Source organism: Onychostruthus taczanowskii, unplaced genomic scaffold, assembly GCF_017590055.1.
Source record: "Onychostruthus taczanowskii isolate IOZ18803 unplaced genomic scaffold, ASM1759005v1 scaffold39, whole genome shotgun sequence".
Taxonomy (NCBI): domain Eukaryota; kingdom Metazoa; phylum Chordata; class Aves; order Passeriformes; family Passeridae; genus Onychostruthus; species Onychostruthus taczanowskii.
In genome coordinates, this window is record NW_024501348.1 from 4,564,262 (window position 1) to 4,578,714 (window position 14,453).

The 14,453-nt window shown below is 40.6% G+C and overlaps 1 protein-coding gene across 1 annotated transcript; it reads left to right on the forward strand.

Moving 5' to 3' along the window:
• The first annotated feature begins 2,137 nt into the window (after positions 1-2,137).
• Positions 2,138-7,247, forward strand: CGA (glycoprotein hormones, alpha polypeptide). The gene is made up of 4 exons (XM_041412370.1): positions 2,138-2,227; positions 4,213-4,319; positions 5,256-5,440; positions 6,906-7,247. Exons 2-4 carry the CDS (start codon positions 4,220-4,222, stop codon positions 6,981-6,983), a joined length of 363 nt encoding a protein of 120 aa, XP_041268304.1. The 5' UTR covers positions 2,138-2,227; positions 4,213-4,219; the 3' UTR covers positions 6,984-7,247.
• The last annotated feature ends 7,206 nt before the right edge of the window (positions 7,248-14,453 follow it).

Below are 14,453 nucleotides of genomic sequence, written 5' to 3' on the forward strand. Positions count from 1 at the left end.
GGAAAGAGTAGCAGGTTGTGGGCACTTTTTTTTCCCCCCTCTGTGGTGGTAGCATTGTCACAGTGCTTGAATCCTTCTGATTAAATAAATGTTTTGCATAGCTTTTGCTTTTTACTGGTAAATGATTTTCTACAATACATGGGAAAGTATGAAATATACAATATTATTTTACTTTATAAGTAAACAAGGTTTACTTATTTTCATTGTTATGAAAACAGTTTTCTGGCTTTTGGGAAGGATTACAAGCCATCCTGGCTTTCCCAAAGGACTGGAAGCTGAGGTGAGTATGAAATGGGCAGGACAGAGGCATTCTATAAACTTCAGCAATTTTCATCAAAATTGCTTTGGATGACAAGAAATATTAAGCTTCTGTCTTCCAGGGAAGCACTTCTCAATAAACGATGTTTACCCATAGCTCTCAAATTTCAACTGTATGCTTTTTGTTATTAAATGAAGCAAAAGTTGCGGGGAGAGAGACTTTTAAAAAATTCGTCTTTTATTAGACCAGCACACATTTTTGGAAAAAAACCCACAAAACAGGCAACCTTACAGGTGCAGAAATCGGTTTACAGTTGTGAAACAAGAGCCAATTTCAAGCCAAGTGTAGGCTGGGGACAATTGTTTTGAGTTCAACTCATCACTTTGTTACGGTGATGAGTTGAACAAATGGAAGAGAAAAAGGTGTCGGACACCTTGAAGCAGATGAGGTTGTTAGTGAAGGCAGCAGTGATAGAGGTTGCGATAAATGTGTCTGAAATAGCAACTGGAGTCTGGAGGTGTTGCTGTTATTAAGAAGAGAGTCAGGGCAAGGGAGAAGAAAACTGAAGAGCAGAAATCTACAGAGGTGCAGTTCACCAAATCCAACTATACAATGAACTTGTTGTAAGAGACTGATTGTTTTGTGAATAAAAGCCTCATTTTCATAGGAACACGAGAAGCTGCAGGGGGTCTCTTTCAATATCCCATCTCCATCAGTATGTGACACAAAGCAGGTCCTTAAAAGGTAATTTTAAGCCTGTGGGTGTTTAAGAATTTTTTTAAACTATAAAACATTTGTAAATCTCTCTGGGTAGAACAGTGAGCAGTCCAAGGTAGCTACACTGGGCTCTCAATGATGAAAAATAGGCACACGGTTAAAATGGCTTAATCTTGTACTGAAATAAATGTTTAGGGATATTTCTCTCCATTTTCTGTAAGGGCAACCAGAGTGACTAGGGTCCAGGCACTTCACTTCTGCAGTGAGCTTTTACATCTGAAGTGAACCTCCCTCAACTCTCCTTGGAAACACAGCAAGGCTGTCTGCATTGCCAGGGGCTGTTCCCAAAAGGTGTTTGAATGTTGGCCTCCCCTTTGAGAAGAGGAAGGGGAGCATCCAATGCATGCAAGCCCGGCTGTGCCTCTTGGCCTCAGTGCCAGAAGGCAGGGTAGGACCAGTCCTGTTTAGCCAGCATCTACACAGACTCTGTCACTTGAAATTGAGGACTTACAAGTCTCTAACCTGCACTCTGATGCAGTTTTCAGAAGTGCTGCAATTGCATTAGCTTTATTCTAAAAACAAGATAAGATCCTGCCAGAAATCTTACTTTTATAAATGTATTCCTTCTACGTTTCTATGTTTATCCATGCATTCATTTTCTGTGCATTAAATTCAAATGGAGAATTTACAAACTAACATTTCTTCTAAATGTTTGTATCAATCACTGTTGCTCTAGTTTTTATTCTCTGCTAAAACAGTGCCATTTCTATAGTAGTGTTTTATAATATATTTTTTAATAATATTCCCCAGTTTAAAAAGAAATGTTACAAAACATTAATTTGTTCTTTTTTGAAAATGAGCTTCTGTTCCCTGAAAACTGTAGCAAAAAAAAAAGGATGTTCAGTGTTTGAGTTCCCCAGGAAACTCATACAGCACTGACTTTGTGCTCTCAATCTGACCTTTTTTCATTTTATAAGAAAAAAAAATAATCCTTATGAAAGTCAGGTTGAAGATAAGATCAGCATGGTGGGCTGGTAATTACATAAAGTGATGTTCAGTCATTAGAGAAAATGTACAGTTGATCCAATGGCTTAGATGTGGGCGAGGAATATGATCTAGCTGTTACTGGTATAAAAGAAAGTTGAAACTTTTTCATGCATCAGTTTTGGGAACTTACCACCAAGCACTGAGGACAGCTCATCTTCAAACCCTATCCTGCAGTTTCTGATTTATTCTTGTTGAACAAGGGAGGTAATATATTTTTATTTTTTCATTGCTGTTACAGAGGAGCAATTGCATATGTTTTGACATTCTCTTTCCCTTATTTCCAAAAGTTTCCTCCTCCTTCCATTCTGTCAAAGTTTTTGCTTTGAACATTAACTTAAAACTTACTTTGGGACGAAAACATCAATGCTTAAGAATTAAGCTTACTTTGTAAGTAAGAGAAAATGAGGCTCTAGAATTAGATTGCAGCTAAACATTGATAATTTTTGATTTCAGATTGGGTCCCAAACTTCTTCATTAGTAACTTTGTGTTTTCTCCTGCTCAATGCTAGCAATTGCCGTCAAATATCAAACATTACGCAACCTGTGGTATTAGCACATCTTTTAGAGTCTTTAATGGAAAAAGACAAGATATTGTAAATAATGAGGTGAGAATTAATCTGCTGGGAAAGATTTAAAATTGCCATCTTTCTAAAGTGCTCCTGAAATTCAGGCATTATGTATTGTTCCAGTAGCTTAAGAAAGGTAATATTTAAGAGAACAAAGTAGAAGCTTCCTTGGATTTGACAGTGAGATGAAATGAGTGGTGAGAATATTAACTGGGTTAAGAGCACGGGGGCAGTCAGAAAATTCAAGTAAGGCCATGAGACAAAACAGCTACTGCCCTGGAAAAGCAGAGAAGATCACATTTGTGGTTTGTTGACAGGTCTCTTTGGTGGTTTTGGTATGAGCCTGACAATCTGACTCAATAGAGGAAGTGCAAAACTGCAATTTCAATTCCCCTTTGGTTAATATAATGTAAAAAAGCTTTCCTCTGGGATTTCTTTGAGCCATTACAATGTACCAAATTATAGCATTATATCTTCTTGGAAAAATTAGGGTGAAGGATGCCACAGTGCCTTCAGCAAAAAACATAAAAAACAGGATAATCTGTCTAGTGTTGTGGCGTTATTCTTGTGGCTGGCTTCTTTTATTGGGGCCGTTGAAGCATTTAGGCTATCAACAGGCTCAGGATGATGTAGCAACAGATCGTTTGGAAAAATCTGTCTGTCTTCTGCTGGTGCATGAGACCCTCCAGCTGACTTCTTGCACTCTGGGGAATGCTCCCTTGGATGGAGCATGGGCTTAACATTAAACTGTGGAATTGTGTTCCAGTGCAGGCAAGTCTGCCAGCGGTCACACACCCTCTAAGGGACTGGAAAGAGGATATACACAAGACAACCTTAAAAAAGTGCTTTATTTTCTGGAGCGAGGGATCCAGCCAATCCACTCTGCATGCCTCCATAGATGCTGTTGAGTACAATTCAGTTCCCAAAAGTTTTGGTAGGACTATAAGAAGCTGTGGATCTAAAGAGCGTGAAGGTCCACCTTTCTCCTGCAGACACAACTTAACTATTGTTGAAGGAACAGGTGACAGAGGGCTGGCAGCTGCTTCTCAGGAACCTGACAGCCATGTTCAGTGCTTCCAAAGCTTTCAGGAAAAGTCCAAGCAGAGAAGGAAAACCACTGGTTGCATAGAGCCTGTATGCATATCTACATGCATACACTGAAGTGGCTTTTGGATACCTCTTCTAAATGCTTATTTCTAGTGCTTCCAGAATTGTTGCCAATATTTTCTCTTCCTGATCATTATTGGCTGCTTTTAATTCCTTTATCCTCTGTTTTCTGCCAGCATGAACTGACTCACTGGGCAGGTGGGAGGGAGGTGAAGTTACTTGAACCCAGCACCCAGCCTTGCCACCTGGTGACTCCCACATTATCAGCCTTTTAGCCATTCTGCTTAGCTGGGCATCAGATCATTCTCTTTCCTCTTTTTTTTTTTTTTTCTGTCTTAATTAGGAAGATGCTTTTTTGCACTGTCTTCATTCATTGCACTGGAAAGCACTGCATATCAGTTTTGCTCATAAACTTTGTTTCTTTCCACTTTAGCAACCCCTGTCAGGCAGGGACCGTGTTCTTTTCATGCTGCCTTTGGTCTCAGCCTTCAAAAACATGTGTATTTGTATTTCTAGGTACATCATGGATTGCTATGGGAAGTATGCAGCTGTCACATTGACCATTTTGTCTGTATTTCTACATCTTCTTCATACTTTCCCAGATGGAGAGTTTCTCATGCAGGGTAAGCTTTCCACATTCAAAAATAGAACAATTATAAAGAATGTTAATTAAATTTTCACTTTTTATAAATGTGGCCATAAATTTTATCATTCAGTTGCATTTATTGACAATGAGGGTATAATAAATCAAGATAATTTCACTATGAGCATGCTTCCTATTTATTCCTTAAATTTAATTTCTCCAGGTCAACGATGTCCCAGATGACCATGTCCTCAAGCTGATGTGGGGAACCTTAATCCTTGAAACATTATTGAATAGAAATGTTTGGTTTCTTGTACTCCTGTAATCTAAATGACAACGTAACATTAGGAACAGAAGAACCACAGCTTTTCCTCATAATATGCAGAATATTTTTCCTATGTAGATCCCAGAATATGGGATGCTGGTGGTGTAGCATTCTATGAAAGACACATTAGATTTTAAGGGTACTTTGGAGGTTGCAGGGTTTTTTGTTTAGCCTTAAATGAAATATTAAAAAATGTGATGTACAAAAATCTTGGTACCACCGAACATTCAAAAAGTGCTCTATAAAAAAATCTTGCCTAAAACCAGGCAATGTTTAATAAGCACTACAAATCCTGCTGGTGCTTTTAACTATCTACAGCTAGTAGGAAGCTTTCTAGGAATAGCTAGTGATGTAGACAGAAAAAAACCTTCACAAGTATCAACAAAATTGAAGAGAAAAACCAGAAAAGATCCAGTAGTTCTTGTGGTTTACCTAGAAAGCCACAGCCTAGTTTTACAGCTGGTGCATGTTGCAGAGTTGAAAAAACCTAAAGAGGAGAGCTTTTGGTGTTGTGTTTTTCTGTTCTGCAGACATCAAGCAACAGAATGTGGCTTGTGCTTCCTCTTATGGCCTGCACTTTCCCTTCCTTTTTGAAAATGAAAATACAGCTGGAAACCAAGTAAAATTCTCTTCCTTATATTTTTGTGGCAGGTTGTCCAGAGTGCAAGCTAGGGGAGAACAGATTCTTTTCCAAGCCAGGGGCACCCATTTACCAGTGCACTGGGTGCTGTTTCTCCCGTGCCTATCCCACTCCAATGAGGTCCAAGAAGACCATGCTTGTTCCAAAGAACATTACATCAGAAGCAACGTGCTGCGTAGCAAAGGCTTTTACCAAGGTGAGGGTGAGAGCGATGTCTGCTTTAGCTTCTTTTAGAATGCAATATTAAGCTGAAGCAGTAAATAGTAAAGAATATGGTTTTGCTGGAGGACACTGGAGAGCAGTTTGAGGGAAGAATCCTTGGCATTTATGTCCTTTATGCCTTGGTTCTTTCTTTTTTATAAAGAAGAAATTAAATCATCAACCAGTAACGAGTCTGATATTCAGCTGGGATGAGGAAATTGGTGCAGTGCTGCTGAATTCTATGAAACTCCTTTGTCTCATGATGCCTGCAGCTCTGATAATGTACTTGTCCCAGTATTTTCAACTCTCCTTGGATGTGCACCCTCCCCTTAAATGCTATGCAGTGTATATTTGATTTTAATAAGCCAATTGCCTTGTGTCTCTCCTGCATAGAAAGGAGTTCTCTGGGAAGGTGCCTGATCAATACTATTATGACATATATGGGAATGAGGGACCAAAACCATCTGTGCTCCTTAGATTAACTGAGATGATGTTTTACATTTTCATAGTATAACCAAGAGGGAACTGTAAATGTGTGCAAGTACTGTGAACATTTAACATTCATCTGGAAGGATCTTTTAAAGTTTCTTCTAAATCTGATTATTTTGGAAGTGTTTCTGCTGCAAGTGAAGAAACCTTACATTTTAAGTAATAAATGGTGAGCTACTTGAAACAAGCTAAGGTGTCTATCCTGTGGAATTTAATGAACCTGAATCAGGCTCATTAAATGTGTCAGCTAGAGGTTTGGCTGTTACCCACTCACAGATTTGAAATGTCTTAGGGTACTGAAGCCATATGGGTATGGCTGGCAGACACAGAACTCATGAAAGTGTTTCTAGAGTGACAGCTGGAGGCTTGGTGAGATCCCCTCTGACCCCTCAAATGACAATTGGCAGCTCACTGGGTACAGATGAAGAGAACACTGGGTCTCCACTGACTGTGATGAGAGCCAGACACCTGACTTTAAATTCTGCTGAACCAATTCTGGCTCTTCACCTGAGGAGAACATAGATCTTATTCTACACTGACAATGCTATACTTGCCCTGAGGCAGCAGCTAGAATTTGGTTGAGATTAAGTATAAAGGTGACTCTTGTGTTTGTTGCCTTTGTTTTTGTAATTCCCTTGTCATGTATTTTAAGGACGGTTTCTGATTTTCCATAGATTGGTTACTTGACACTTTTGGAAAATCAGACAATTTAAGGAATGTGCAAGTTAAAGAGCAGCATATTGCATCACTGTGCATGTCACTACTGAAATCTTTCACTTTACAGCTCCAAAAACAGTGATGATGCAGCTTCATAGGCTGGTGTTGAAGTCATTCTAGTACATGTACCCCAAAGGGCCTGTGTACTTTGTAGTTATGAAAAAGTTTTCAGGCACATTTTACTTGACAATGCTGATCTTACTGCACAGCTAATCCTAATTATTTGTTATATGTGTGTGTTTTCTTTTTTTAAGATTACCCTTAAGGACAATGTGAAGATAGAGAACCATACAGATTGTCACTGCAGTACCTGCTACTATCATAAATCCTAAAGCCTGTCCCTTTGTTAATGGTCAAGGACAACGGTGAATGGAACATTTGTTTTTCAGCTTTTATAGCACCACAGTGTAAAACCTTATGTTTTCTGGTAAAGACTCTGGGTAGACCTCTGGATAAGATAGATGGCTATTTTATTTCCTCCTTGCTTCTTCATGCATTTAAGTAAGTGTAATTATTTCCATTAGGGATAAAATACAGCACTTGCATGACCAAATGCTTGATCTATTTTTAAAATAAACTGTCAGTTAAATCATCAATGTTTATTGAGGAAAATGGTGATTTATTACCTTAACAGACAAAAATAGATTCTGATGCAATTTAAATTTCTAGATTTTTTTATGGGAGAGAGAGGGAAAAAGGAGGAGAGGGATGGGAAACTGAACAGAAGAAGAATTATTTTCCCCTTATTTACTTAATGATTAAATTTTTTGAAGTTGCAATGTATTGTTCCTCCTTCTTTTCTTCCATTTTTATTTCACCTAATGGCCAGAAAGTATAATAGTATATCATCTATGTATAGTACCCTGTCTTTCTGTGCCATCTCTTATATTTCTCTGAATTTAATCTTCTCCCATATAGATAGACAAATGATGCAAAATCAAACAGTATAAAGAATTTTTGTCCATTTTTATGTAACAATGGTGGAATAGAGTAGTCATACAAGAGTATTAGCTGTTTAAGCTGCTTACCTTTTGCTTGTCTTCATCAAGGCATAGGGCTTTAGTAATTCCCAAATGCCTTGTGCTAGACCCAGATATACAAATGGAAAAGGCAGGGAATGTGTTAGGTGAGAAGGGGACCACAGAATATGTACTCATAACACCTGACATTAATACCAAAAGCTTGTTTAGTTGTAGTGGGTTGCATCGGGGGCTCTGGAGGAACTGCTCACAGATCTGAAGCCTGCCCGTGGGAACTGAAGTGAATGCATTTCTTTGCTCTTCATCCTAATTTCTGGGGTGAGAACACCATCCTTGCTTCGGTCACTGGCTGCAAGAGTTTAAATGTGGCAACCCAAAAAGCCTCAGATATATTTATGGGGGACTTCCCTGCAGTTGAAGCTGTGAGGACAGCAGTAATATTCCATGGGGATGGGGAGGATTTCCTGGAGTGAGGCTGTCAGGGTGGCTGGTCTGTCCCGGGCCACGGCCGTGGCCGATACCTGTGCCGGTGCCAAATGACTGAAGTAGTTCAGGCGGACCCCCAGGGCTAAGCTGTGATGGGGAACTTGAGGAGCTGAAGATCGGCTTCTAATGATCGTTTAAATCCACCAATCCCCCCCCCCCCCTTATGTCTATTGGAGTGCAAATTCAGGGCTATTTGCTAAGAATACTGTCACGGGGCTTTGTGGAGAAGAAAAGGCTTTTCGCATGTAGGGGAGATGAGGTTCTTAGAGAAGCGTTTTTCAGTGTATGTTCAGTAAACCTTACTAACCTTATCTCCACGCCTCAACCCTTAACCCCCTCTTATGTCCTGGCTTCACCGTGCCATTCCTGGGAGATGTTTTGCCTGACTTGCTCTTGAAAAAAAACCCGATTTTATGGAGACTGATCTCGTTGCTTCACTGTTCTTACTGTTCTGGAAAATTTCAATAGTCTGGAAAGCTTTGCCCTCAGTGTTTTATCTAAGTCTCAGTTGCTTCCACGTTACTTTTGGTCAAAGGAGAGAAAGTTCAGTAGGTTGGTCTTTAGGATTAGCTTAGTAACACCAGCAGCACAGGTTTTCAGGATGAGGAGTCTAATTTCTCATTCCGGATCATCACTCAAACGTTATGGGAATACGTGTCAAGCAGCTGCTGTAGCTGTCTCACAATTCCAAGCTGCTGTACGATTTTTGCAGGATAACCAGGTACTACCTGGGATTCCTGGGCAAGGAGAGAGGAGTGATTTGAAGCTGCAGCATGATTACCTTCGGGAATGGTATTGCATTTGCTCATAACTTTGACAGGACTGAAAAGGAGAGCAGGGAAACACGTTCCCTGAAGTTTGTTTGCAGGAGTGGTGTGCCTTTTTGTGTTGCCGACCTTCTTGGATGACGTCTTATTCAAATCATCTCCTCCGGCAGAATCGACCACTTGCTTGCCTACCTATGCTTGTGCTGCCCACAGAAGCCGCACAATAAACTTCCATATTTCGGGTTGTAAAACCATAGAAATACCAATTAGAGTGAAGCCCACCCTTTTAATATGTATATATATATGTATATATATATATATATATATATATATAAAGTTCTAGCCCGGTGTCCTGCCAGGATGCTTGGCGTTTTTTCAGGGGCTTTTCTTTTACTTTTAGGCATGAACTCAACTCACGGATCCCTCTCCCTCTCAGGCGACACCAGGCACCAAGAGCTTGCAGAGCGTCTATTGTGAAGCTGTGTGGAATGGGCGAGCACCGGCCTCTTTAAGTTCTCTGGCTCTAACTTTTCAGTTCAGAAGTAGCAACACTGAACAAGGAAAGGGGTATAAGCACGCAGATACACAAACTTATCAGCAGGTGGTGAGGGAAACAAGACAGACCAGACCCCTTCAGGCCCCGGCTGATGGGCCATTAGGGATGGCATCCTGGCCTCCCTGAGCAGCGGGAAGGGGGAATGAGCCTGCTGTCAGTGCCGGTGTCGGGACTGGGCAAAACTTTGTATCCCATGTGTGTGTGCTGCAAGGTCTAAGTGAATTGGAGAAGGAACCCATAGATCTTGGTGACAGCAACAAGCGAGACCAGTATGCCAGCAGGATAAGTTCAGGGCAGACCTTACCAGCCTCTACGACTGCCTAAACACGTGTTGTAGCCAGGTGAGGCTCTGTCTCTTTCCCCGAGCCACAGGTGATAGGACATGAGGTAGTGGCCTCAGGCTGCACCAGGGGAGCTTCAGACTGAAGAATTTTCTTCACAGAGAAGCTTCTTAAAAGCTGGAACAGGCTACCCAGGGAGTGGTGGTGTTGCCAAACCTAGAGGTATTTAAAAGATGTGTAAATGTAGCACTTAGGGACATGATTAAGTAGGGGACTTGGCAGGGCTGGGTTAATGGTTACTCTAGATGATCTTAAAGGCCTATTCCACCTGAAATTATTCTATCATTCGAACAGAGAACACATCATCTGGGATGAAATTATTTTCTTGTAGACGTCAGGGTTGTCCCAGTTGGAGGGACAGTGGGTAGGTCAAGTTGTCAGCAATTGGAGGGACCAGGGTGTATATTTCTGCGGGAGAGGTTTAAATATTAACACATATAAACAAGAATATATAAATAACAAAATATACTTCTTTTCCCCCTAGTTAATTTAATTCTGTATGGATATGTATGTGTAATTGTATGACAAATTTTAAGCTGGACTAATTGATGAGCAGGAGGAAGCCTGAACCTGCAAGGACACAAGGTCTGAGGTCATGCTAAATAAGGGGACACAGGGTCAGGGCATGGGTGCACAGAGAAGCTGTGCTAAATTCAAGGAATCCATGACTGTGGAGAGGCTTGTGAGATGAATGTGTGGTCCACCCATTTTCTTGATAGCAAACTTCAAGTTGGACTGTCTGGAGAGTAGGAGGAGACCCACTTGGTCTAGGTAGGGGAGCCCAGGCATGGGTTTTAGAGGGCTTTACAAGCTGAGCTGATATTCAAGGATCTGTGAATGTAACTGCACTCATGAATCTCAAAAGTGAGGACACATATGTTTTCATAGAGGATTTCAATCCTTATCAGCTGGAAGCAAGAAGGGTGAGGGCTGTTTGTGTTTATGTGAGTGTGGCTGAAGGCAGTGGTCTGCTGGGTAATCTCTGTGCAGTTTCCTTGGTGCCCCTCTGGGACAAATGCTCATCTTTTCTGCTGGACCAACCAGCACACAAGGACAGAAGCTGTGTCCAGCAGACTGGGATGGAGAGTCCCTATGTGCCTACTGTTGGGCTGCACCAGTCAGCCCGGAGAGATTCCTGGGTCCTAGAGTCCACAGGATTCAGCAGCCAACCGTTACATCTTTAAGGTATATTATTCAAATGCATTTTCTTTGGTCATTGTAGCTGTCAGAATGAGGTCAGAATATATTTCCTTACATTTGAAAGTGAGCGTGAAAATCCAGGCCGTGGATGGAAGAATGGCAATGGTAGATCAGTGGGCCCACTTACAGTTAGGACTAGCGAAAACAATGTTACATGTTATTAGGAAGTTAATACAGTGGACCATAATAAAGAATAAATGGGATATGAATAGGAGTGCTGGAAGACTATCTAGATTTATATTTGTAGAGATTAAATACCATATTTGCAGTAAAAAAGAAAAACAGAAACAAAGCACAACACAATTTCATTGCATTATAAAATGGCTGAAATAGAGACTCAGTTGGTCATATATATTCAAGAGGGCATGGACAAACAATGTCATAAAATCAGAAAAAAAACGAATCCCTTGTTTATGTAGATAGCCAATGCACATCTTCTATATTTTAGGAACAGGGTATTTGTGCATGGAGATAAAATGAAGTCTTTGTCAGTGTGGTTTATAAGTAACAATGAATCAGTCAGACTGATACTGTGGATTAAAAATGCTGAAGATCAAGCAGACTGAAGATAAAAATGATATATTTTTGCTGTCACAGTGACCTATATAAACTTACATCACCACAGTCCTAATAACAAACTCATTCTGTGAGCAGAGGGGCTAGTGAAGCTTGATTTCCTGACTATGTGTGCCACGACTCATTGAAAATCCATTTTGCCATGTCCTCAGCAAACCTCTCTTCTGCCTGGTGGTCCTGTCAGGTGCCCTCCCGAGCTGCTGCAGAGCCATTAGCCAGAGTCAGGGCTGCTGTTTGTCCATCCAGCATGTTTTATTAGGGATGCTACAAACTTCTCTCTGGCCAGATCCCAATTTTTATATTTTACCACTAGTAGGTGTTTATTTTCACAGAGCTGCTAAGACCTTCCACGGGCTGAGGTCATTATCCTTTATCCAAAAATACTCAAAACTGACCAGAGGGTTAAACATTTGCTGAGGAGCAGATGTTGAACACCTGTGTGGACAGACAGACAGTGTGAGTGCCTCACTGCTTCCAGGTGCCAGGCTGAAAAACCTTTCAATTTCTACTCCACAGCTGGTGAGAACAGGAAGGACATCCTCTTGGCAGAAAGACAAAACACTCAAGTTTTAGGGATTTTAATGAATTGATGTTTCAGACCAGACCTTTTACTCCTAGCAAGACTGAGAAGCTCCAAGTGAGCAGTCCTTTTCCCTCTCTTTAACCCTGCCCAAACAATGTTTTTTAATAGTGATGAGGGGGAAAGATGTTATCCCAGGGCTTGTTCTAGAAAAGCACAGGCTGTCTCCCTTTTACAGTTGGGGAAAATCTCCTTACTAAATTGGAATTCACTTAAATATATGCATGCATAGCAGGAGTCTCTTGCAGTGGAGGGAAAGGCATCAGTGAAGATTTCCATGAAAAAAGATTGATTTGAAGATGATGCCAGGAAACTTGTAAACTCACTTGGTGACAAAATAAAACTAAGAGTTAATCAGGTGTCTGTTTTAACAGGTGTCTGGAGGATTTCACTATTTAAGGGGTTTCCCTGTTGCTCTGCAGTTTCCCGTGTCTCTGACATATGTTAACTCAGCACTTGGCCTGCTGTCAGGTTGGAGTAAGATGCCATCTCATTATCTGCACACATGTGTAAGCAGTAAATCTAACTGAGTTACTGCTCTGCCAAACCATTCTGGGTCTGGGATATGACAGAAACCACTATTCTTTTGGTAGAGGAAAACAAAAGGCCAGGAAATTTGCTTTGGGAGAGGACTTCAGCTCAGTGTTAATTTCTTGAGAATTTGAGGTTTATTGACTTTATAATTTGTTTTTAAAATAATCTGTCATTCTTCATAATCTGTTGTTCTTCATATTTTTGATGGTCTAAAAAGCATGAGAAACATCTTTCAGGTCAAATCAACCATCCTTCTACCCAAGCACTCGGTTTCTGACTCTGGCAGTATCAGATGCTTTTTATGGGCTCACAAGACTCTGGCCATTTCTTGCAGTTGTTTTCCCTTGTGAGACTCTCACAGTATCACAGAATCACTCCCACAGGTGCCAGTATCCACACTGGTTTACTGGGATTTACATCTCTGCCTTGCTCGTTTTGGATCTACCCGTGCACTTCTTTTGTATTAATTTATCCACTCTGGTTTGAGCCTGCTGATATTATGTGGTCTCATAACTTCCTGTCACAATAAGTTAGCGAAGTATAAAAATTACTTACTCCATTTTAAACTAATTTCCTAGATACTCTCTTAATTATTTTGTAATACTCAACTGTTCCTGTTCTTAGCATTGTCCTTTCTATCACAAAGACCTCAGCATTTTTAGGGTTTTCCTTGTAAGACCGCTGCTTGATCATTTTGGTTGGTTTTCCCCATACCTGCTTTAACTCTACTTTACCCTTCCTGAGATGCAGAGAGCAGACCCTGACCTGTACTCCAGTGTGGTAATACCAAGGTTACATGTAGCAGAAAAATGATGGCCTCTGTCTTGTTCTGGTACTCTTTTTCATGATACTGTTTTAGCTTATATTGCTGCCCAGAGACTTGTGAGACCAGAGACTAGTACATAATGACCCTTAATTTTTTTTTTTTGTGACATGCCACTTCAAGTTCTGCATTTGGCATCATCTGTGGTTTGGCTTACTTTTCTCTAGATGAATTAACTTATTTTGATATGCTCTGAAGTTTATCCAACATTCGTTTGACCATTTTTGTTTGTCTGGTCTTTCTGGGTTTCTTCACCTTCAGCATAAGTTTTGGCTGCCTGAACAAGGGTTTAGTACAATCTGTGAATCTGGAAATGTCACAAAGGATTTCCTTCTCTAGTTTTCTGATTAATATGTTGAGTAAACCAGATTTTTGAAAGTAAAAGGTCCAAGTTAGCTTTACCCTTTGTTTCCTATCCTTTAGCTAGCTTTTACCTTGTAAAAGAAACTTTTCCCCCAACCTTGTGGCAACTTAAGCTTCTCTAAAAACACTCTTTAAGCATTATTTTGGCATATCTCTATCTTCTGTAGTATTATAATAGTAAAACACCCCAAGTCTTAGTATCCAGTTCAAGCTGTCTCAAGCTGCTGCTTGATAGAGATTGAACAATCCCCTGGTGATTGCCTTTACTCTGCTGCAGGGTTTGGTGTCAGTTTTCATTTCTTGAAAATTTTGGTAGGGTATTTTCTTTTGGAGCAAGACTAGCCATAGTTTGGCTCAGAGACAGCAAGGTTAGAACTTCCTACACCTCTGCGTGGAGGCAGCCTAGAGAAGGGTCAGTCCAGAAACAAAACCAGCACTCCAAACACAGCTCCTATCCCTGTTTCTCCTACTTCCAGAAATGACTACAGTAAGTCACTGCTAGCCTGTATTAACACAGTACCTTCTACCACATAGTCACAGCTAAGGGAATCGGTGTTCAAAAAGGAAAAGCCAACATGCTCTATTTCTCTGTTTGT

Bases quoted from the DNA above. Each gene is read 5' to 3' on its own strand.
- CGA (XM_041412370.1), top strand. From the start codon at position 4,220: ATGGATTGCTATGGGAAGTATGCAGCTGTCACATTGACCATTTTGTCT. The intron at 4,320-5,255 runs GTAAGCTTTCCA...TTTTTGTGGCAG, and splicing joins TGGAGAGTTTCTCATGCAGG to GTTGTCCAGAGTGCAAGCTA. The intron at 5,441-6,905 runs GTGAGGGTGAGA...TCTTTTTTTAAG, and splicing joins TAGCAAAGGCTTTTACCAAG to ATTACCCTTAAGGACAATGT.